Below are 27905 nucleotides of genomic sequence, written 5' to 3' on the forward strand. Positions count from 1 at the left end.
TAGTGGAGTTAAATTCTGTAGCTTTCCCGTCGTTGAAGTGTTGTAATTTAAAGGCTATAAAGCAATCAAGGTTATTTAACCCTTTTTTACTATCAAATACCTGTTTGTTGAACATAAAGGAAACTTATTTAATTAAGTTGGTTTGTGGAATCTGGAATTGAGTTTTGAACAAATGAAGGCACAGATTTACTGACAAATTTCTTATTGAAGAATAAATTAACTCGTGTCTCTTAGTTACTTAAAAAAAAAAATATTTACCAAAACTACCAAATCGCAAAAAATTTTTGAAATTACGAAAATCATTTACTTTAATATTATAATGATAATCGTTAATATTATTAAATATAAATTTATCAAATTTTTTTGCTAACGATTATTTGTAATTTTAATTCACTTTGTGATAATATCCATCCATTTTAATTTGAAATTAATTGGACAAATACTTCTAAATAGTGGAATTTATCAAATTTAAATAAAAATTTATATATTTCTGTAATAGAAATCTAAGATGTATTGTGACACGTGTTTTGATATTTTCCGCATCATTTTCAATTACCTGTATTCAAACCCAAACACGAGGTTTGAAAATGATGGGGAACGAATCGAAAAACGTGTCATAATAGATTTTAAGAAAAAGTGGTATGTACCTAGTGTAAATTAAATTGATATTAAATATTTATCATAAAATTACTCATATTTCGCATGAATTTAAAATAGCTTATTAATTAAATAGTTTATTTCACATTATTACCGACGCTGTGCTAAAAAAGTCTCGGAGAGGTTATTTAATTTTTTTGTAAAGAGCTTAATCTGGCAGAGATTTTATTTTTTACATATTACAATATTTTGAAAAGAGGCTACCTGTATAATTTCGTATATTTCGTGATGTTATCTTCTATAACATCCGTAGTTATTCTCTTACAATGACTTTATAAATTACGGTAAATTTATTTTCTCTGAAGGAGACTCACTGTTCACCTAAAATGACCGCCATTGTTTCAGGTATATTTATTACAATTTCATATTTCTGGAAGCAAACAAAATCTCTCATTAAGTCTCCGTTTAGTAAAGGGCTGGAAAAGCTCTCGGGGATAACAAAGGATAAAATAATTTAAAAAAAGTAATGGTGTAGCTAAGAAAATATTTCTACGGCTGCCGTGAAAAGAATCTAATCATTCATTATGAATAATTGGTGGCTTAAAGATAAAACGTCCATCTTCAGAGGATTGACAGAAGTTCCCATGTCTAGTATTGTAAAAATGATACATCTTTCATTTTCAAAAGGCATATTAAAATAATATAATTATTTCAAACCAGATATGACTGTTAAATATTTTGGTTCGATGGTAGCTCTATAGTGAAAAAAAAACCGCCTCCGTAGTATAATGATTAGCGTGTTTTGTTACTATATTGAAAGCCCCGGGTTCAATTCCTAAGTGATACAAATGATGTATCTATTAGCGATGTTTCACTCTAATATTTATCAACCTAGAATTATACCCATTGCGCAGGGTGTATACCTTGTAATCCAGTAATTGATACACAATTTAATATTCTGTCGATGCGATGTAGTGGCCTGCACATTATTTGATGTAGAGAAAGGTTAATTGAAAAAAAGAAAAGCCGTTAAAATATTATTGATTTAAAAAAATAATATTCCTTGTAATAGTAGGGAAGCAGTATAAAAATAACAATACAGGTAATTTATTGAACATTTTTAACTATTGTAAAATAAAATTTATCACAATAATATAAACAAATAGAAATCGTACGATTTGGAAACAAAAAAATGTTGCGGAAAGATTTTTATTACTCGCCACCCAATTTTAGTTCGGAAAGAAATTTTTGGGCATTTTTTGTGAGCTGACCATCGATTTCTTGACCAATTTACTAATTCAGTGTCTGAGAAGGCTATAACTGAAGTATCGCAAGCATTGTTCGTATGTACCATATGTATATACTATATGTACATACATGAGGCGGCAAATAAATCTCTCAAAAGGACGCATTACGGATTCGCAGTTCAGTAAACTGGTCAATTTATTACATTTTGTAGAGTTATTGTCCTTCTTTGTGCTGATTTGGCGTCATTGGTATCCTGACCGCAAGGAATAGTTGTTCCCCTTCAAGACCCGTCCAATTCCTCATGTCTATCTCATCATGACTTGTATTCACTACTTTGGTACTACATTATTCGTCCAAATCAAGTTTTTCTCTTTTTATGCTATGAACTCACGGACCTTAAAAGGCAGTATTATTTAAACGATTTATTTTAGGTTTATAAAAACCCTTTGCAATTCACATGTTTTCTTGTGGTTAACAAGAAAAAATGAAGAAAACTTTTCCAAAATATGATTATACAACAAAGGTATTATTTTTCTCAACAAGAACCTTGTCATCTTTGGGAATAGTACATGTTCATCCCTGAAGATGACAAAGTTCTTGTCGAAACCAGTTGGAGAAAGTACCAAAAATAAAAGTGGTTAAAAACAATGTTTTAATTTTATTTTATGAAGTTAAATAAATCGCGACTTATTTCGACTGTTAAACAACGTATCTCTAAATATTGTATAATACTTTTAGGTATTCTACTAATATTTTCTGATTCTGTTCTTTATATCTGTATACTACGAGCTGTTTAACTAATATTTTCTGATTTTGTTCCACAGGAGCATCTGCCGGGAGGAGTGGCCTCTTCCGGAGCAGTCCTACTACTACTCCATGGCGCTCATGGCGCTCCAGTTCGTGGTACCGCTGGCAGTATTGGTATTCACATATACGAGGATAGCCATCGCTGTGTGGGGAGAGAGACCACCGGGAGAAGCTGAGAATTCCAGAGATAAAAGAATGGCGAAATCAAAACGAAAGGTAGGGTTTTTAAAGAAAAATATTATTATTATTTCATAATTTTTAAAAATTTCATTTGTTTGTTAAACATAAATTCTTCAAACCCCTAATTATAACCGGTGGTACATAGGCACTGCACCATATAAACGCAGTTACATCTTGATCGTTAACACATGAATTAATGGTGATCAGCCTTCCGTATCAGGCACCAGTCCAGGGTAATATTAAATAAATATTGGAGTGAAAAAACGCTGATGTTTATTTTGTCCCCTCTGGGAATCGAAACCAGGACCTCCAGCACAGTAGCCAAACCCTGAAACCACCACACTATTGAGGCGAGTATAGTAACTAATTGGTATTAGTTATTTACATATATTTAATATCAACAGTGTAGCAGCGATAAGGCTTAAATTGTTTAGCGAGACTTATGAACGAATTTTTTTGAAAATTTAAAGACTAGTTTTATTTTTGAAAAATTAAAATCAGAAGTTTTTTGAAATATGAAAAAGCAATATATTTTTCAAAACTGTAAAATTGATACAGTAGAATTTTTCTCTTATTGAGATATTAATTTATTTACATTTCTGAAGCACAAGCGCCTAAAATTTAATCTGATAAACGTGAAATACACACAGAAAAATTAATTAATATCAATATTGTCTTAATAGCCGGAATGATGAAATTCTTATTGTTTGCAATAATGACGACAAGAGTTTTTGTAATTAAAGCTCAATTAATTAAATTGAAATGTTTGAACCCCTTAATTTAAAAAAAAAAACTCCTCTATGGTAAATTATTTTTAAAATCATTTATGTTTACTATGTGTACAAATCAATGTGAAAAATTCTAATTTTTATCTTCGAAGTATTGTCATTAAGCAAATATCATTGATACTTCAACAGACACTTTTTTTAAAGATTGAATTAAAAAATTCTGGGGTTTACAGAGATAACGACTTGGTATTCGCTGGTGTTATTGTTTATTTTATACACTTTGTAACGTAATCATTCATGTAACATCATCAAACAAAATTTCATGGATCAAATGTGTATAAAAGGAAAATAAATAGATTTTTTTCTATCTCACTAGCTTATAACATAATTATTTATTCATTTTAAGCAAATAATCAATTACTTTTTTAATGCAAGATGTTATTTTTTAAATTGATGTATATATTCGTACAATGGCAATTTATTTTGTATTTTAAAATTTTTGTTAATTTTGTTGCATGTAATAAATAACACTGTCCTTATCATTCATCGTTCACTTTAATTATAAAATCAACGTTAAACCACATTATAATTACTGATTATAAAACAATATAAATATAACATTTTTTAAAATTGGTATTACGTTAGTGAACAGTGAATGATAAGGATAGTGTTTCAATAATAATCGTTTATTGCATGTAATTCCTATAACTTAAAATTTAAACTGTATCATTTTATGAACAAGTTTGTAAAGCTGTTATTATTTCATGCAGCGCTCAAACAAAAGTTTAAGTAAATACTCGTACCTACTCCATTCTTAAACCAACATTAAAAATTTATTCAAGGGCTGTTTTTTCAGTCAGATAATTAAAATATACACAGTACATAAATTAATTTAATTTTATTATACAAAATATTAATTACTAAAATAAAAAGTAATTATTTCAAAGGAAAAGTAAGTACATGGGAAATGAAAATATCACTAATGGCTTTTGTACTCGGGGTTGCATACTCGTAATTATACAAGCATTTGCCAATTAAATGAGCTTTATGTACAAGTCCTTTAAGGTGAGAAAAAATTTCTCAGTAGTTTTGTAGTTTTTGACCTATATCAATTCGCTAATAATATGTAATAAAAAGCTAGTAGAAGTATTATATAGAATTAAAATTCATAGGAAATTATTGGGGCAATTTATATGCAAAACCAAAATATATATACATTATAAGTATGTTAATTTGGGTCTTAAAGGGTGAGGAATAATACATTTTGATGTATTAAAATTGTTAACGTGTATTAGGTGTTCTTGTGTATTAAGTAAAACGGTCTAAAATATTGAAAAAATGCCTCACGAAATGCCGTAAACTTTGGAATTGAGAACAATTTTAATGGCTCTACAGAATTATTGAATTAAAATAATTTTTAGGTCAATGTCGTAAAACAAATAAATTAAATTAAATTAAATATTTAGTATGTTTCAATTCAAATAGTAATGGAATAAATTCAAAACCACGAAAATGAATCTCCCCGCTGAACTTCTTTATGTTAAATCAATCAATAATAACAATATAAATATATTGTTGACACCTACGTTCAATATTTTCTGTAAAAATACGAATTTGGTGTCACATAGTATAAATAATTGAAGGGTCAGAGTTAAATTACAAGGAGTGTAATTAAATTGAGCAAAATGATTTATTTATTTAAGGATAGAAAACCTTAAACATTCGAAGGGTTTACGGCCATCTACTCAATCGGAATTCAGAATGAAGTTCAATGAACCCACCGGGCATTTATCCATTCGGAAAATGAAATATTTAAAATCAAAGTGCGAATTTATAGTTAATGTACCTTTTTATAGTATTCTCCAAAATTCAATAGACTGACGAATGGCTAAAATGACTTACAAAGAAATCAGACTTTCATGTTTCGAAAGCAATTCGAACACAAAACGAAAGACATATTTTTACAAAATGGACTTCTTTTATTTATTATATTGTATAAATGGTTTATTTAAGAATATCGTCTCTAATAAAGTAAAATGACATTTGATCAGAGAACCTACGTTCAAAATATGTGTTTTGTTTTAAGAAAATAGGATACGGTAATAATAAAAGTTATTAAAAAAATAATTATGTACGAGTATATTAAGTACCGCACAGGTCACAAGAGACACAAATTGCTCACTCTTTTCAACAACGTCATATATCAAAAATCGTCAATTTTCATTTGTGCATGTTTTTGGAAAGCCCAGAAAACGTACTTTATCCCAGCAAAAGCGGTATATTTTAAATTTAATATTTACCCGCTACAGGGCAGAAGGTGTTGTTTATGCATTTTGAAGAAAAGGTATTGTTTAATTATTTTTTTTGGATGGATTAAAAACATTCAGGTTTTTTAGAAATGTATTTTTAATACATTTTATTATATTTTTTAACTTTAAAAACGTCTCCTGAAAAATCAAGTTTTTTGAAATACGATGTTGTTGAAAGGAGTGAGAGATAATAGAACGAAACAAAATATTTCTGATTCATGTTTTCAGGAGTTCAAAATCTTCCATATTGAATCAGTCTTTTATTCAAGCAAGTATTTATTAACAGAGGTAGATAAGGATATTACCAAAAGATAGAACATAATTTCGTTATTAAACTAATGTATCATCCAAAGTCTTACATATATCTAATTAACCTACTTATGAATAGTAGTAGCTACTTTTGTGTATCCATTAAAATCCCTATTAAAGAGGTCTAATTTCTTAGTGGCGGCCTTTAAGAGCGGTAGACGCTCCCCCATGCTGAATGAATTAGTGTAATTTGTTATTGTTCTCACTTAATTGGTTTGCGTGTCGCAAAACTGAGAGGACACGCTTACTAGAGATAAACAATCAACACACACACATATATGTATATATATATATATATATATATATATATATATATATATATATATATATATATATATATATATATATATATATAAATATATATATTTATATATATATATATATATATATATATATATATATATATATACATATATATATATATATATATATATATATATATATATATATATATATATATATATATATATATATATATATATATATATATATATATATATATATATATATATATATATATATATATATATATATATATATATATATATATATATATATATATTTATATATATATTTATATATATATTGTATATATATATATATATATATATATATATATATATATATATATATAAATATATATATATATATATATATATATATATATATATATATATATATATATATATATATATATATATATATATATATATATATATATATATATATATATATATATATATATATATACATATATATATATATATATATATATATATATATATATATATATATATATATATATATATATATATATTATATATATATTGTATATATATATATATATATATATATATATATATATATATATATATATATATATATATATATATTTATATATATATTTATATATATATTTATATATATATATATATATATATATAACATCTTAAAGATGTATATTTGCATTGGTGTTGAATTAGTTTCGTATGTTAGTTGGAATTTTGATTGACGTGAAATATAAGCTGAAGATAATGCCCTTAGTTTTTTTCAGGATGTTGAATGTTTTACAAGTTTCTAGGTCATAGAGCTATTCAGACTTTTTTCCTATTAAAACCACAGATGTTTGCCACATGTTGGGACATATATAACATCTAGAGATTTACTGTTTAATCATATTTAGAGTAATATTTTGTAGGGATTGTTGTTGGTCGTTGAAATTGTTAAACATACTCATGTCGTGCATTCGCTCTATCGAACATATAATGGTTGTTTATCGAACAAATTACTTAATATTTAATTTATTTATACAAGAGAGCATCCACCGCTAATAACTGCCATTAAGATATTCGATTCAGATCTTAATTACTTTGATTCATTTGGAAGTTCTCCATCAAAACTCTTACGTGTAGATTATAGATACATACTCTCACACATAAGTATGTTTATTAGTATGTATATGTTATGTTCAATCTAATCTTAATATGCTTCAATTTAATCAAAGGATTGGCGTAGTATGAACTGTGATAGTATCATGCATTATATATTATGTTACACTGACGTATTAAATGATCATTCCAATCAGTTCAGTTATCCTAACTTATATAAATAGCAACGCAATATCAACGTAATTATTAATATTATTTTACAAGGTAGGGAATCTGTCGTACGTCATATGTGTTTTTCAAATTACAGTTTAACATATATATTGTTTTAATTATCGCACGAATAAAACTTAATTTAATTAAGTATAAAACCACGTATATCTACCTCTCCACCCCTATATAAATACATTTTTTCCAGCTTTAAAAAATGAAGTTGTTAAAAATGTGTAGTTAAAAAGAAAAAAAAACATACGTCATGTTATTTAAAAAAAATAACATTGGTAAATTATACCAATGATAAAAAAGTAAATAAAGTGTACTTAAAGACATTAAATTATACATATACATATATATATATATATATATACATATATATATATATATATATATATATATATATATATATATATATATATATATATATATATATATATATATATATATATATATATATATTGTATATATATATATATATATATATATATATATATATATATATATATATATATATATATATATATATATATGTATATATATATATATATATGTATATATATATATATATATATATATATATATATATATATATATATATATATATATATATATATATATATATATGTATATATTTATAAACATATATATATATACATGTAAATATATATATATATATATATATATATATATATATATATATATATATTTTGGAATTAATCTAAGGAAAATAAGGTTAAAATTATTTATTAGTTTTTGATAATGTCTTGACAAGACGAAACGCGTTAAAATAGAGATCATTTTGTATATATTTAAATAAATGTAGAATTCAATCCAATAACCTTGTTTAATTTATTTATAGATTTGGTGTTTAATTTGTAGAACTCTATTTTAATTTATGTATTTAATGTTAAATCAAACACAGATTTTTTTAGTCCACTATGTTTTATTTTATTGTTTGAAAAACACTATTATAAAATCAATTTTATGATTATTGTTTCGCCTAGTAATGAAAGAGTTGTAACAAAATAGATTTTTATAAAAATGTTTTTTCAACAGTAAAATACAACTTAATGGACTTAAAAAATCATGTTTGATTTAATATCTCATACAAATATTTAATGTATAAACCTTGTTTAATTTTGGATATGTTACCCAATTTTTTAAAACGGAAATCTACCAGCTGTCTGCAGTTACAATAAACGATTATGCGTTGTTTCATTTTGAACCCTCTTAAAATTTAGCACAGTTTATCTAGGCGTAGTTCCTTAACATCTTGTACTAGAGTTATGTGAAAATACGTACCTACATACTCTTAGTTTGGGGAAAACATTATGTACTGCTTAGAATGACGGCTAGCGTAATATTTTGAAAGCCATCAAACCCAAATTGCGTTGCCTGTGTCCCGTTCAATCTAATCATGTTCGTACCAGGAATGAATGAGATGGGGTGAAAATTTGGTAGCCGGATAGAAACTCTGTACTTGAAGACGGCTGGCGCCAAATAAATTATTTTGTTGTAAGCATATTGAATTGAACCGGCCGGACTTCAAAATTATATTTGAACTCAAAAACAAAGTCAAATATTATATAAAACTATTAATACAACCGCTTCCGTGGTGAAATAGTTAGCGTGTTTAGCTATGATACTGGAGATCCCGGTTTCGATTCCAAATATTTATTTAATATTACCCTGGACTGATTCCTGAAGCGCAGGAGTGATCACATCACCCTCATGTAAGTGACAATTAAGATAACACTGCGTCAATATGATGCAGTGCCCTTTGCACCATTGGGTGCGGATAAGGGTTACAAGAAGAAGAAGATCAATAAATGCTTTAAATAATATATTTTTCCATATTCCTGTTTATCTTAGTTTAGATATCATAAATATTAAATAACTTCTATGTGGAGAAACCCAGATTTGTGATCAGGTATTTAGACGTACTCAAAATGTTATTAATAGGAATTGAACTTGTTTTCTCCAAAATGTCAAATAAATGTGTAGCAAATGTGCGTATGCATGTATTAATTTTTAAATTTGTGGATTTTATTTTTGTGTTATGTGATTAATTTTTTTATTTTTGTTCCGTTCGTATTTTTATTTTTGACTTGTATGTTATATTGTAAACGGTTATATGTTATATGAACCTTAGAGGCTTGAAAACCTCCCCTCAAGGTTTGGGGTAAAGATAAATATGGCTCTAACCATAAATTCAATAAAGTACCTATACGGAATGTTAGTGTAAAACTAATCGTTACCGAGAGATTACGTTTATTTCCTATCTGTATAATTTTGATACCCGGTCAGGTACTTAATCTTCTAAAGCAGGCCTAGCCAACCCAAATTGTACCCCGGGCCGCATCGACGACCTAAAATTTTCCCAAGGGCTGCATACAGACTTTATAGAAATATACATTTTTTTTATAACGAATATCATACTTATTGATTTTTTTGTAAGTATTATGAATAATTTGAATGCAGAGATAATCAGCAGATAAAATCAGGGTAATTATGAAAAAACAAAATATCACTACAACCAGATGTGAGAAGAAAACACACATTGAACTAACTAAAATGTTTTTGTATAGGAGTAAACATATAGAAAAATTTTAACAATCATAATAATTAATTCGTACACGTAATTAAAAAAAATATTTTCAAATTTATTTTAAATAAAACGAATTTATTAATGGCCACTAAATGTACGATTTGAGTTTATTTTCGCTTACTTAATTTTTATAAATTTAATTCAATAGTTAAAGTTGCACACCTTAACTGGTTTTCGAAATTTTTCTGGATTGCCTTAAATTGGCGATGCTGAAGAGCTTGCGAACGGATATAGTTCACTGTTTTTATAACAACATGCATGACTTAGCTCATAGATAATACTTGAGCGCATAAATTTGTTGATGTATCAAACAATTTATCACATACTCGTTTATACCACTGGTTTAAAAATATATTCGTCATACATGACCGCGGGCCGCGGGTTGGTCACCCATGTTCTAAAGTATATAATATGTTATCTGGCCATAAGCTCAATAAAGCACTATCGTAGTAATGACTTAAAACCATGTTTTAGTAGTTCCTAAACTTAACCATTTTATTAATTCAGCGTAAGTAAAGCCTTCACGTAGGGGTGATATAACGGTATGGGGTGGAGTTGAAATTTCACATCTATTTTACATTGAAGGATTATTAGCGACTGAAATATTATTGGAAGTTTTCCGTGATGCTGTTAAAAGTTTTATGGGGTGACAAAGATTGTAAAGAAGAGATTAACTGGATACCTCACCCTGTTCATCCCACCCTATTTAATTTAAAATATTAATTTTAAATGAGCTTTGTTCACGACTTATGTGCAAAAAATAGAATTAAATGGTAAATTACCTATGATGATAATAATAGTAAATACCACAACTTGAGATGATTTCAAATTCATTCAAATCCTTATCCGCACTTCAATGGTGCATAGGGTACTGCATTACCAGTCTAGCGTAATATTGGATAAATATTAGAGTGAAAAAAATTCTTATACTTATTTGATTCCCCCTGGGAATCGAACCCGGGACCTCCAGAGCGGTGGCCGAGCGTGTTGACCATTACGCTACGGAGGCAGACGTTGAGATGATAGGCAGTGTATGATATGTTTGTTTATGATTTTTATTTAATTTTATTCAATTCAGTAAGATACTCATTTTCACCAAAGACACAGCAGATTATATTATTTACTATAATAAATGCCGATTTTTGGTATAGAACTGAACTGAACTGAAATATTACTTAATAAATAATAATAAAACCCTTATCCGCACCCCAATGGTGCATAGGGCACTGCGTCGTATAACGCAGTGTTATCTTGATCGTTTACACATGAAGGAAAGGTGATCAGCCCTCCGCTTCAGGAACCAGTCTAGGGTAATATTGAATAAATATTACAGAGAAAAAATCACAAATATTTATTTGAACCCCCCTGGGAATCGAACCCGGGACCTCCAGAATGGTAGCCGAGTGAGCTGACCATTACACTACGGAAGCGGACATATTATTACATAGATTAAAATGATTAAAGAAAACACTTGTTTTTTACCACTTGAGTTTTATTATAGACTACATGTTTCAGAAGTTAAACTTCCATCATTCAGGTCTGTATATTAAATTACATTGGTTATTATACAGACCTGAATGATGGAGGTTCAACTTCTGAAACATGTAGTCTCTAATAAAACTCAAGTGGTAAAAAACAAGTGTTTTCTTTAATCATTGTAACATGTCTTACCACAAAGTTAATGCCGAAACAATAAATAAAATATAAAGATTATATTATTTACTAAAATAAATGCCGATTTTTGGTATAGAGCTGAACTGAACTGAAATATTACTTACGTGTGTAAATATAATATGTCAATGCTCGCTTTTTACGTTAATCGGTGTTTTGCTGGGTTAAGTTGTTAATCACACAATGAATACACAAAACGAGCGAGCGATCTGTTATTGCAATGATATGGAAAAAATATGATTTATTGCCTGGCCGATGTGTCAATATATACTCTTGTAGGAGAGAAAGTTATAACGTTTAAATGAATATATCCAAACGACCACTGGTTATATAAGACAGTCATATTTATACACTATTTAATACTCAAAAACTTTCAATATAGTTTTTGGTATGATTTATAAGAGAAAATAACTAAGATATTCATACTTCCAAGAATTTGAGTAGTGTGGTTGTCAATAGTGGGTAGAATTGGTGAATGTTACACGTGTGTAAAGTGATCACTTAAACCAGCCTATGACGGTCGTCAGCCCCGTAAATGCCCAGACTTTCATATCCTTCTTCATCTTTGATGAGATGTTAGAAAATAAGATATTCATGACTTTTCTTCCCGACTTTTTGCAAAAGCAATAATTTTATGTTCTATTTTTTTTGTCCGTCTTCGTAGTGTTCGTAATGGTCAGCACGCTCGGCTACCGTTTTGGAGGTCCCGGGTTCGATTCCCAAGGGGGGTAACATAAATGCAAGTGATTTTTCACTCTCATATTTATTCAATATTACCCTGGACTGGTACCTGAAGCGGAGAGCTGATCACCTTTCCTTCATGTGTAAACGATCAAGATAACACTGCGTTTATATGATGCAGTGCCCTTTGCACCATTGGAGTGCGGATAAGGGTTTTATTATTAATATTATTATTATTTTATTGTTCATGCTTGATATATCAATTGCGGTAAGTACGTTCGAGACGGTTTTTGACGTTTAGAAATGTGGCAACATTTTGAATGTGTCCAAATACTTCACAAATCTGGATAACTCCAATTATAGGAGTTATTTTTCATATTATTTTTTGACATCTCATCAAAGATGAAGAAGGATATGGAAGTCGAGAATTGTTGAATGTTACACGTGTGTAAAGAGATTACTTGAACCAGCATATGACGGTCGTCAGCCCCGTAAATGCCCAGACTTCCATATTCTTCTTCATCTTTGATGAGATGTCAAAAAATAATATAGAAATGTGACAGTTAAGATTTCATATTTAAAGGATAGGTATTCTTTCTTTGGGCTTCATTTAAACGAAACACTTAATCAACTAAGAACCCTACAGTATTACCTTAAAGATGTAGATGATTGACATCGACGAGGTATGAAATCAGATTGATATATCGTAACAGAAAAGCCGTGGTACGGAAATGTGAAAAGAAATTTAAAACTACAAAATTAAAATAACATACATTTGCAAATTGAAAACTATAAAATTATACATTAAAAATAACATGAATATTTAACGTTAATTTTTTTAGTGTGAGATACAAACCTGGTTTCTTTAAGTGATTATGACTGCTGAGCCTGTTCTAAAAGGAAAAAAAGCTTAATTTTCAGCCAGGAAGATTAGTATTTCAAAAGCTTTAATTAATCAAAGCTAACTAGTATGAATACTAAGGGGGGATTATCTAAGGGTTGGTATGTATTGTGAAATTAGTCGGAAAAGGTTGTCTCTGGGGATGAATTGGGTAATTATATCTTTTGAATTTTTACGAGGCGCTTTCAGTAAAAATAGGTTTTCGCCATCTTGACGCTTCATCGAAATACTTTATATCAAATATTAATGGATGGATTTCTTTAATCTTTGTTATTAACGAGCATTAATTTATAATAGAGAAGAGATTAAAGTATGAACTAAACGTAGATTAGAGAACGTAAACCGATTAAGATTAAGTTTAAGCAGTGAATAATCATTGTCAATAATTTGTAAAGCACTATTTTCGTAAATAGTTAATAACCTCTCTCCAAGGCTTCTTAATTGAACTATTTTTTTAATGATTAAAGAAAACACTTCGTTTTTTACCACTTGAGTTTTACTATAGACTACATGTTTCAGAAGTTAAACTTCCATCATTCAAGTCTGTATAATAACTAAAATATAAAATATAAAATTGTTCCATAAATAAGGAGAGGGGAAAGTAAGGGGAAGGGGTTAGTCAAGGAACGGAGTTTGAAAACAAAGGAAAAATGGAAAGCAATGGCGAAGAATTTTGAAACAATATATTATTTAATAAATTATTATTAGAATTCAGGTTTTTTTGTATTTCTCAATTTTTAAGATAATTCATAATTTGGCCTTTATATGGAACAAGGTGTAATAATTTTAATTTATGAGAGTGAAATGAGTGATTAGTATCTATTATATGATTTACAAATTCAGAAAAATAATTACTAACAAGACCGCTATGATGTTCTTTAATTCTAATCTTTAAATTTCAATAATAATAAAATACTATTTAATAATATAAAATATTATTTCAATAATAATAATCAATAAATAAAATATTTTTTTAATATTTCACTATTGGCTTTGACATTCACGTTTTAATACTTCATAGTACGTTAAATTAAAAAAAGGTAACTAAAGTTCATGGTATGAGGAACGTTGATTCAGGTTCAGATTTTTTAATTAATGGTATCTTATAAAAATTAAGATACTCGTATAATAAAATTTATGACATGGTTAATAATAAATTAGGATTATGATAAAAGCTACATTTTCGTAAAATACATGTTTAATTTTTTATAACACGAAACGAAACGAAAATTTATAATTATATAATTAATTAATTAAAATGTAACTTTGTTTTAAAATCACTGCAAATATTTTATTTCAACTTAATTATAATGTCAACCGGTTTCGAAGCTAACCGCTTCTTTATCAATACTGATTAATACTAAAACACTATCTACTAAACAATATTCAAAAGATTTTGACGGTTAGGAAAAGAAACTTAGGTAGATCTCAAGTGGCTTTATTTTTTTGTGTTGATTGGCAGTCACAGTCAAAAGGAATCAGGGATGATGAGTGATTGGAAACATATTTAATAACGGAATTTTAGCAAAATTATTAACTGTGTATTTATAAGTTGTAAATTATTATTAATTGCCTTTTTAATTTCTTATATTTCTAGGTAATCTTATTTAAGTCCTCTATTGTAATATATTTAGACCTTTATTTTTATCAAAGGAGTGATTATTTTCTAATAAGTGATTGGCAAATTCAGAATAATTATTATTATTTAGGCATCTTGTATGCACTTTACATCAGATGTTAACTTTCCTTTGGTTACAGCGTCAAACCGGCATCTGGTACATCTTCCTCGAATTCGTTGGGGTCGCGTAGGCATCTAACGCAATTTATCACATTTAAACCATAAAGTATAGAAGACACTTAAGATTTTACTTAATTATTTGATAAACACAGGATTACGCAAAACTTAAGTGTTTCTTACATCAGCTGTAATTTAGAGAAATATTTTGTAAGATAAAATTGAAAATAACGTGCTGATATTTTTTTATGGATTCGGTAAAAACATGAAGGGTAGCTAGAAATGTGTCAGTCTTGCATATTTTTATGTATTGAACTCTATAAATTACCATTTATGAGTAAATAATTTATGAAAATACTTATTGAAATACTACTTTGCAATTTTATTCTCTATGACAAGACGTTTAGGGAATGATAATATGATATTAAAATTCAGATCATATTACAATTCGAAGTATCAAATGGATTTTTAAACCTTTTCTACGTATATTCTTGCTTGTTTTATCCAAATATATGTATATATTTATTAAAAAATACAAGTCTAATAATAAATCAACATCACACAAACACACACACACACACACACACACACATTCATTCATTTGCTAGATCTACACTAAATGGTGATTTACTGTAATTGGTTTGTTTAATGTTTATCTTTTAATTGTTTTGTTTTACATATGTTGCTGTTGTTAACCTAAATAAAAAATTAATATTTTGTATGCTATACGCTCAGAGTTAAGATAATATATTTTACCAGAGTAAAGTTTCATGTATATCCTTTAATTCAGTAACCTGACCCACATAATAATATAATGCTGTGAAATAAGGTCCCAAAAGTGACCCATTACACAATACTCGTAAAGAAGGAAGTATAAGGCACAGTGGCAGGTAAAGGGAGAATTCGTCAATGCTTCCCCTTTGGGCTTTAAATAATGGAGCTCAAAACTTTAACAAACCCTTATCAATCAGAGCTGAAAAACAACAGCCCTTATTTTGAAAATATATGAAACAAAATGTATTTTAACTCATTTTGAAAATAATGTCTTATTCATTTTAGCATATTTGTACTTAACTGAAAGTGCTATTACTTGGCACATTTACTACATTGTTGAGAAAAGCGGTGGTAATTTTTGTTTATGTATTTGAAAATGATTTCTTAATATTTGTACGGATAAATATCATTTAAGGGTTTTATATGTATATATAATACAAAATATTTTAAAAGGTTATTAAAAGAAATATTTATTTTATATCGAAACATCCTTAATTTTTCTTATATAATATATTTGTTTGTAGTCCACTTGTATTTGTAGCCTCCGTGGTGTAATGGTAAGCGTGTTTAGCTACCGTGTTGGAGGTCACGTAGTTGGAGTTGTAGTTGGAGTGAAATAAATATAAGTGATTTTTTCACTCTAATATTTATTCAATATTACTCTGGACTGGTACCGGAAGTGGAGGGCTGAACACCCTTCCTTTATGTGTTAACGATCAAGATAACACTGCTTTTATATGGTGCAGTGCCCTATACACCATTGGGTGCGGATGAGGGTTTGAAGAAGATATATTTGTTCAATAAAAAACAATTTTAGTAATAGTTTTTTCCACACCAATTTTATTTACCAGTGACAGGGTTTCGTCGTTACCGACGTCATCACATCATATGTGGAAAAAAATATGTTTAAAAAACTGTAAAGTTGTTATTTTATTATATAAAATGCAGTTCCACCAAAAAATGTCCGTATAAAACGTAAAAAAAGTATTGGTTTTATAATTTTTTTAATCGATGAACTTGAAATAAATTTCCTATGTTTCATCATTAAAAGTATGTGCATACTTATATGATATTGTTAACACGAATTTGTAGAAATATATTACTTTCTGATTTAAAGCAGAGATATTATATTGAACAATAATATGTTTTTATTTATTTGTATCTCTTTATTTTTTTATAATGATTATTTTTAATTTATTATTAGATTAAAACCAATATTTTTAGCTTTTCCACTTTTTTATTTGACCAGCGACCGGGTTTCGTCGTTACCGATATCATCAGACTGGTTGATGATTACCCTCGTGTCTTTTGATGTTGTTAGTTTATTCACTAATGTTCCAACAGATGAACTAAAAGTAGTAATTAATGATATTATGGATGTAAAAGGAACAAATCCAATAATGAAAAAAGATATTAGTAACTTAATTAAAACCTGTATAGATCAAAACTACTTTCAATTCGATAATAAATATTATGTACAAAAATCAAGTTTAGCTATGGGAAGCCCCATTTCACCGATCCTTGCTGAAATATTCATGGATCATATGGAAAAATCCATTACAAAATTAAAATCATTCAATAACGTTAAATTTTATCGCCGCTACGTCGATGATATACTAATTGTATGGTCAGGAAGCCAAAGACAATTAGACATTTTCCTAACAGAAATAAACAAAATTAATAAATCAATTCAATTCACTATGGAACTGGGCGGTAAAGTAATAAATTTCCTTGATTTAAAAATTAGCACTAAAAATATTGGTTTAAATCTAATAATAAATTAAAAATGCAATTCCATCACGAAGTGTCAGTGGATAATATAAATCTATTAAAAAAATGATTATTTTTTATGATCTGCTATTCCCCTTACTCATATAATATTTTTTCTACACATAAGCAAACTTATTTAACCCAAAAAGGGTTATAGCTTAATACGATGACATTATATTAATTAATTCTCTTTTGAAAATAATCAGTTATAAATTTAAGTTAAAAAGGATAATTTATTTTCCATGGAAAATAATGATTATAATTGAAATTTTATCTCCTCCACAATTATTGTAATCTGGGATTTGGTTATATAAAATAAGTGTTTTTTTACAAGTCTTTCACAAACAGGAATTTAATTATAATAAGAGTCGAAAACAGATTTTGGAATTGTACGATTGGCTTTAGTAATTTTCTGAGTTATTACATAGTTTGTACGACAGATAAAAGCTCTCTACATCTGATTTTTTTATGTTATTAATTGTTTCGGCATTCACTTTGTGGTAAAACATGATTGAATGATACGTAAAACACGCGCTTTTTTACACTCGAGTATTTTATTGTTACGACTAGTTTCAGAGGTGTGTAACTTATTTATAATTTGATTCAATTTTCGTATGAGTGTATTTTAAATCCGTTCATAAAAGGATCTTTAGCTTCCGAATCTAGTCGTTACAATTTAAAATTCATGTGATAAAGATCAATTAGTTCATTTTTACTTTTATTTGATATTTTAATAAAACTTGACGTAATTTGTTTATAAGAAGATTATTTTAAAAAGAGATGGATTTTATTTTTTATTCGTTATTCCAAACCTTGCTTCTAAAGGCGTATATATGATATAAAATACACTAAAAAAATTAAAATAAAAACATAACATAAATGGATTATTGATAATCACTGAAAGTGATTAAAGAATCACTGAAAAAACTAAATATAGAAACACTAGAAATACATTAAAAAAAAGAAGAAAAAAACTGTGGAAGGCAGCAAATTAAAGGAATCTACCGCTAGGACCGTATCCGTATCGGGGACCATATCCATCGTGCTGTGGCTCTAATGGTTTAATTTTTAGAGTTTCGAATGCATTGCTAAAGACTTAAGAAAATGATCGGATTGATAGGACAGTAGAACGGGGAAAGAGTTCAATTTACAATAATATTTATTTATTCGTTTTTTCAAAAGAGAAATTCGGCTGAGCATACTATCAAATATAAGCAAATCGTTAAAAAAATGTTAATGCGTTCTGGGAACAAGTTCGAACTTTTTCGAACGCAATATTCCAGACTACGATCTCATTAGCATTTCACTAAAGTCGGTATTGTCATTTGAGATAAACTTCTTATTACGTTTTCAATATTGAACGCGAATGAAACGAAATTCGAATTCAAATCGAAATTTCACACAAAAACAAAAGCATTATATTATTTCAAAACCTTTACACGTCGCGTCGTTTGACACATATTCTAGTTCGTATTGTTTATATCATATTTCAAAAATATCCAATGGTAATTGGGACTTGGTAAACTCCAAATAAGCCATCTTTATATTATTTTATGTGGTACCAAATAAAAAAGATGTAGGTCTGCCATTTGTCTAGATATTTTAATTTAAACGCGAAATTCTTTTGATTACAAACCAATTTTTTACTCATTATTTTAAAATGTATTATTAAATAAGGGGAAAAACAGACCCTTTGATTATGATAACTAAAAAAAATAACCTTCTAAAATGTGAATTTAATTTTTAATAAGTTACACAATTATTGATGCTATTTTTTATTTATTACGAAACGTAACAATTTTAAAAAAAATATTTTTTACCTGGGTTAATTTAATGTGCGCGGAATGAAAAGAACATTTTTTTATTTGTTTTTAAATCTGTGGCAGGTTTTTAGTTTTTACTACAAGTTTAAGCTTGATTTTTGATTTAGAACTTCTTTACCGTAAAGTCACTTTGATTTACATTTAACTGAAAAACACTTCTAAAAATTGGATCCTGATAAAAAAAATGCATAATAATAAAGTATTTTATCAATATATAGTATTTTATAAATTTTCCTTCCAAGTAAAAAAAAACATTATCAAAGCGCATGTGCGTAGTTAAATAATTTATAATTGCTCTAAAGAATGGCGTTTTTAGAGCTGAACATTTAATTTTATTTGACCCTACCTCATATAACATCTGTCCCGAAAATGTGCTTCAGACAATGACAGATATCTGTCAACAAAGTCAACAAAAGTTACTGCAGGTGAATCTACTAATCCCCTTTTCACTTCCATCTCTTCTCGAATATATATGTATATAATATTATAATATTTTATATAAATATATAAATAAACTTATATATATATATATATATATATATATATATATATATATATATATATATATATATATATATATATATATATATATATTAATATTTATATATATATATATATATATATATATATATATATATATATATATATATACATATATATATATATATATATATATACATACATATATATATATATATATATATATATATATATATATATATATATATATATATATATATATATATATATATATATATATATATATATATATATATATATATATATATATATATATATATATATATATATATATATATATATGTATATCCATTCGTCTTGCAAATGCGATATGTTGTAGAAATTTATATTACTTTAAATTATTAGTGTGGAACTTTTTATAACTTTATATTAATTAGTATACGTGAAACTCATTCACCGGTAAATAATTACTTAGCGAGAACGTACACGCTTAGAAAATCTGTGACACTCAGTCAGGTGAGCGACGATTTGTAATATATAGAAACACACTCGAAAGATTTTACTGTACGTGAGGTGAAAATTTGAATTATGTAGAGGGCTTTATTTACGTTAAAGTAAAATGAAATTGACATTTTTTTTCAGTTCTTTATGTTTTCTATATCTTTCAGTGACAATAGCAAATTGAAGGAAACGGAATTGTTTCCATAATATTATATATATTTTTCAATATGTTTGTGCATATATGAAAAATAAACATGAAAACATATATGTATCTACCTACACATTTTTTAGTGAAAAATAACTGTACTTGACCACGCATTGGTGTGGCTCAGTCTGGTTAAATTGAAAAAAAAATCAATAATAAAAGCATACAATTCTAATGTGCTCAATTTTACAATGAAACAACTTTGAAACAACTATGCAATCAGAAACATAAAAAATGACAGCAGCTACTTATAAGAATGCTGACTTGATTAAGTATATTGAATGATTTGGCAGTCACTTTTTAGTAATATTTATCCATTTTTAATTTAAATTTTGTTTGGTAAATACCACTATTTCCTAAAATCTATTATAGAACGTGTTTTGATGCATTCCACATCAATTTCAAATACCGTTTGATGTTTGAAAATGATACGAAATTCATCAAAACACGTGTCACTATAGATTTCAATAAATAGTGGTATTTACCATGTAAAACCTAAATAAAAAAGAGATCTTTAAATTAAAATAATATTTGTTCTTTATTATTTCACGTAAATATATTGAATATCTATTACTACTTACGGAAAAAAATCATAAAAAATTGGACATAACTATATACTGTACAAAACAACGGATATTAAAATTGACAGATAAGTATACATTTCCATTTTAATTTTCTGCTGTCTATATGATAACACATAAATGTTACGTACGTACTCATATTTTCTCAAGCCAATGCGCAAAAATAATGAGCACTTTAGTGACGTTATTTTCTGCTCTGGAGCATACAGAATGTGCTTTTTTAGACTTATAATTGACATGATGATAATTTGCATTAATAAACGTAAAAATTTATGAAAAGTACGTATAAAATATGGGACTATTGGATTATTGGTTTGGGTAGGTCATCAAAAATTATTTATGAAAATAATAAGTTCCTAAACGGAATTTCACAAAGACAATATTTGACAAATTATAACTTAGGACAGTCAAATGCTTATGTTAGGATTGTTTTAGCATATTTATAGTTGTTTGACTTTGAGAAATTTGTTGAATGCTTTCTTGAGTCAGTATTAAAACTTTTATTTTTTTCATAATTGATTTTTTGGGCAACCACTTTTGATACACACACATTTTACAGATTGATTTTAATGTTCTTTAATGCATATGAGATTAATCTGTACGAATAAATTTGAAAAATAAAATATTTTGAGTGAGTCCAAATACTTGAAAAGAATAGATGTCTCTTGTGAAGTTCTAGTGATTCAAGAATAATGTTTTAAAATTGGTTCATAAATATAGAACTTCCGAGAATTGGAGTAGCGTGGTTGTCCATAATGGGTAGAATTGGTAAATGTTACACGTGTGTAAAGTGATCACTGAAACCAGCCTATGACGGTCGTCAGACTTCCATATTCTTCTTCGTCTTTGATGAGATGTAAAAAAATAATATAAATAAAAATTTGTTAACGGGTTTAAAATCTAAAATCTGCTAAAGAACTGCGCAATTAAAAGAAATTCTCACAACACTGCATTAGACTACGTGCGTGTTTTTATGTCCTTACTTTCTTTTCCATTTAACTAGAATGTCACAACAACGCGTAGCCTGGTATAGCCAGTATGTGAAATTTTTAAACTGTACGTTTAGGCCTAGAATTTTTTATATAATGTAAATAAAACAACTGGTAAAATTATAAGCTATAAAAAAATAAGAATAATGTTTTTAGGCGAGGCTCGTGTATGTCAATTCAACCTAAGATTCGGATAATGCATATAAATAGAAAAAAAGTTTCCTTAATAAAAGCTTTTCCTATTCCAATGTAGATGGCTGTTGTGAACTCACATGTACTATGTCAGGAGTTTGATCAATAAATCTATCTATGTTTCAAAAATTGAGTAGTGTTGTTGTCAATTATTGATAAAATTGGTGATTGTTACACGTGTGTAAAGTGATCACTTAACCATTTCTATGACGGTCGTAACACCTGTAAATGTCCAGACTTCAATATTCTTCTTTTTTGTTCTTCTCTTTCTTCTTCTTTAATAGGACTAGGTCCTGTCATTCTCCGGTACACTCCTGGGAGGTGGAAGACTAGCTATCCTTCCATCGTCTAGGTGGTCTTCCTGGGGGTCTGATCCCGCTTATGCTGCTATCCGCCGCTATCCTCACCACTCGATCTGAACTCGCTCTTCCCACATGATTTCTCCAGAAACGTCTTATTTTTCTTTCCCATCGCACAACATCTTCAACATCGCAGCTTTTTCTTATTTCTGAGTTTCTAACTCTGCTGCGAAGTGTTAGGCCTGCAATGGGTCAAAAAGTCTTCATTTCCGATGTTCTAAGAAGGCTTTTTGTTCTCGCGGTGTCAGCTCTTGTTTCCGTGCCGTATGTCAGGTTCGGTGTTACGCAGGTTTTATAGATCCTCACCTTACTCTCTTTCAGCATCTTTTTTGTTGAAATGTGAAAAACGTAATTTTATATACTGGGTCAAATCAGATCCACCACACTTCGCGCTATTTGTTGGGCTTTGACAGTTTAGAATTAAAGCTTGAAAACTCATTTTATACAGGGGGTTAAAAAATAATATTTGTACTAAAATATGAACAGTTTTTAACACCAATCTGTATTTTTACAGCAAAGCGTATTTGTATATCTCGCGAGGCACTTGGGTATATTAATTTAATGATTTGTCGAGTCTCAAATATTGTGTTTACCAAAAATCCATTTATAGAGCTAATGATGATATCGTGTGACGAGCATATTCGTATTTCTCTGGTTGGCGACTGTCCAATAAACCGATGAATTTATACCCATGATACTAATTGGCGGTTTCGAAGCGACAAGCGTATTTTTCCAACTGAAAATTCCTCTTAAACCAAATAAATATGGTTGGCTTCGTGGAATATTAACATACATTTCCAAATATTAATAAAATATATTGCCCGCCATGATTAAATTTCATAAAAAATAAAATAAAAAAACGATTAATTTGAAAATATATGTGTCTTCCTTCGCAGCATAGTAATTACTTAACCAGCCCATGACAAGTCACAAAGCCTGTAAATACCCACACTTTCATATTCTTCTTCATATTTGTAGAGATACATATATATACTTTTGTCATGCACAAAAATAGCTCTAAGTAAATATTTAAATAGTGCCCTACATATTTATTTTATCAATGTAAATAATTTCTATGTGCTATGAACCATATCACAATAAATCTGTTGAAAAAAATTTTTTTTCATTTGTTCAAAATTTAAAATCTGCAAAAGTAATTTACATTAAAAAAATGTTAAAACAAATTACTGCATTGGAACATACGTGCGTATTTTTATGACCTCTTATTCATTTTCATTTAACTAGAATGTAGTGACAGTTTATACTTGTGACGGTTCATCAAATTAATTCATAGTAAGTATCTGTTGTTTTTATATTAAAACACGTGTTTTCGTTAAGCTTGTGTAATATGATTTGCAAATGTAATACGAAGTCAATCAATCGAAGCGATGATAATTCATGAAGTGCGAAAATTTAATAAAGTATGATTGAAATGTAAAATATAATGTATACTTTACATACATAAATAAATCAAATAAGCGTAAACTCAAATTTGATGAGATTTTTCGTTCTTTTCATATGGAATATTGAGAAAACCACAAATATGTAGATTTCTCAATAAAAGCAACATCAAATATCTAGTTCGATGAACACATCTTGGAAACATATTATTTTCGCATATATTTTGGAAGCTGGTAGACAGATAAAATTGATGGGACACCGTAGAAAGCCTCAAATTACATTGTACTTGCTGCGACATATTATATTTCCCGGGAGAAAGTAAGAGGAAAAATGTACCGGTGATTCAATTTTCACGCGAAAATAAACTATTCAAAGGTGAGTTTTTCACAATGAATTATATTTTTAGGATTTTTTTTTCAGTTTTTTTAACCAATTTTTTCTTCATTTTTAAAATTACGTAAAACCTTTGAATTATAAAGTTAACGTTCTTCATATTTGAATCATTTCAATTGCCGTCAATATTTAATAATTTTTCCATTTCTGGAAAAAAAGAGTTTTCTTTCCACCGTGTCAGATTATCATAATAATTGTCTCCTTTAAAGAAATTTCACTAAATAAAACCAGTACAAATGCAAAAAGTGGTTACTCAAGCTAAAAGAATGCCAGGTCATAGGCCTTAGAGAGATCAGACTTTCATCTCCCTTCATATTAAAAAATCCAGTGTTTGAATAAATCATAATAAAAAAAATATCGTTGGTCAGAACGATATGCTCTCTTGAAACCATTAGTTGTTGTGGAGACGATTTATTGCGCGTAATGTGTAATAAAATTTGGAAGACAGGTCTCCGGTAAACGTGATGGGCAAGTCATTCTTAATAAGGGACTAAAAGTGCACAAGCAAGTTTTTTTATACAGGTAAGGGAAAAATAAAATATCCTAATTTGCGCAGAATTATCTGACTGTCGAGGAATAAAAAAGAACTAACATATATACAGCGACAAAGTTTTGATAAGATCTTTTTATCGTTATTCGAAATCTATGATGCATCGCATCATTTCTCTGTTATGTTGACATGATAGTTATTTACATTAATGAAAAATAATCAGTTTGCTTCAGGTAACAAAAAGTGTAGTCTACGGTAATATTAAATAAATGAAAAATGAGTGATAAATCGCTTATGTTTATCAAGTGATTTTTGATTTAAAGAAATTGATATCTTTAAAACTAGAAAAGTGGACATGGTTGAGACAAGACCTGAGAATGTCGCCTAAAAGAATCAACTCCTTATGGATCTTCTTCTAACCAAATTTGGGATCCTGGAGTGACTAGGGAGAAAGTCGAGGAAATGGCGAGTTACAGATACTAATTTTGGTGACCATATGCTAAACCCAGAGATCATACATGGGTGAAGAAGATAAATGATAAAGAAATCGAACCCGTGCCTCTAGGCAAACCACTACACTACATGAACGAGACGAATATAAAAGGTATTGTATATATGTCTGTTAATTGTTAAATCGAACACAGATGTTAAAAGTCTACTAAGTTGTATTTTATTGTTAAAAAAACACATAAAAATTAATATTGTGACAATTATTTCGCAAACTTCGTTATGGCATTTTCAAACGAAAGTCAATTCTAACGAATGTTATTCGTTTGAAAATGCTATAACACGGCGAAAAAAATGTCACAATATTAATTTTAATGTGTTTTTACACAATAAAATACAACTTAGTAGGCTCAAAAACTTTGTGTTTGATTTAATATTAAATACATAAATTTAAATGGAGTTCTATAAATTAAACGCCAAATCAAAATAAAAGATATTGAATTATCAATATAATAGTATACCCAATGGAGAAATGTTGCGAATGAATAAATAAAGGGTAATGGTTTACAGTTCAGCCTTTTAGTAAGAGAGATGATTTACGAAGCAAGATTTTGCGTTAAGCAAGAAAATGTCGGTACCGAGAAGTTCCATTGTTAATGAAATAGTTAAATAGTTTCGTGAGAGGTATAAGATTTATAGCCTCATGCACTTTCGAACTTTCCACAAGTTGTGAAGCCAAGTACCTTAAATGTACACCTATAAGAAGTAGATGATTTCTAAGTACCAAGGAGCTTCAAGGCAATAGCTTTGAAACAACGAGCTTTAAGACGACAGTTTTCAGTATTTCAGGAATGAAATAAGTTCCAGACCACTAATTGAGTTTTATTTCAGACGACTAGTTTGTAAAGCTACAGATGTTTTCATAAACAGGTGATCACAAAAACTAACGTCTAAAAAATATTAAGGTATTGGTAGAGGACTTCCATATTCTTCTTCATCTTTGATGAGATGTCAAAAAATAATGTGAAATCAAATTTAATTTCTATATATGTTTTGTGGAAAGAAGGGAGAATGAGGAGCAAATGGATAATGAAATCAATAGTTAAAATAGTATAACTCCAAAGATAAGTCTTACTCTACAGTCCTATTAATACGATTCTAAATGGCAAAGATCATCTGAATAACGAACTGTGGTGTAAGGTTTGAGAAAACATTTTACCACGGTAAATTTCAGTCTCATTTAAGAAATTGAATAGTAAAGTTACAAATATGAATCATGTTACATAACGAAACTTATGGTGCAACTATTACACATATTTGGGGTTTTGCTCTAATGTGTAATTTAATTTAATTTACAACATTTTGAGTGTGTCCAAATACTTGTTCACAAAATCTGGATTATCTCCAATTACAGGAGTTATTTTCATATTATTTTTTGACATCTCATCAAAGATGAAGAAAAATATGGAAGTCTGAGCATTTACGGGGCTTACGACCGTCATAGGCTGGTTTAAGTGATCACTTTACACACGTGTAACATTCACCAATTCTACCCATTATTGACAACCACACTACTCAAATTCTTGGAAGTTCTATATATATGAACCAATTTAGAAACCTTGTTCATGAATCACTAGAACTTCACTAGAGACATCTATTGGTGAGATGTAAAGAAGCTTTTTATTAAGCAGAAACTCTTATATTAGTATGTGAGATCCGAATCCTGGATTATAATCACACACATGAGAAACGCCAGAAAATACCATTTTCATTTTTATTATTAAGCTTATAATTTGACCAGATAATTTATTTACAACATTTTGAGTGTGTCCAAATACTTGTTCACAAAATCTGGATTATCTCCAATTACAGGAGTTATTTTCATATTATTTTTTGACATCTCATCAAAGATGAAGAAGAATATGGAAGTCTGGGCATTTATGGGGGTTACGACCGTCATAGGCTGGTTTAAGTGATCACTTTACACACGTGTAACATTCACCAATTCTACCCATTATTTACAACCACACTACTCAAATTCTTGGAAGTTCTATATATATGAACCAATTTAGAAACCTTGTTCATGAATCACTAGAACTTCACTAGAGACATCTATTGGTGAGAT

The 27905-nt window shown here is 28.2% G+C and overlaps 1 protein-coding gene across 1 annotated transcript in view; it reads left to right on the forward strand.

Moving 5' to 3' along the window:
• LOC148302600 (RYamide receptor-like) overlaps nt 1–27905 on the forward strand; it is a 95160-nt gene that overhangs the window by 31647 nt on the left and 35608 nt on the right. The window contains exon 2 of the mRNA XM_088271353.1: nt 2670–2868. Within this exon, the coding sequence (XP_088127479.1) occupies nt 2670–2868 (199 nt within the window). The remainder of the gene's footprint in view (nt 1–2669; nt 2869–27905) is intronic.

The sequence above is a fragment of the Brachycentrus maculatus genome, unplaced genomic scaffold (assembly GCF_059751285.1).
Source record: "Brachycentrus maculatus isolate JH-2025_06_01 unplaced genomic scaffold, ASM5975128v1 h1tg000437l, whole genome shotgun sequence".
NCBI lineage: Eukaryota > Metazoa > Arthropoda > Insecta > Trichoptera > Brachycentridae > Brachycentrus > Brachycentrus maculatus.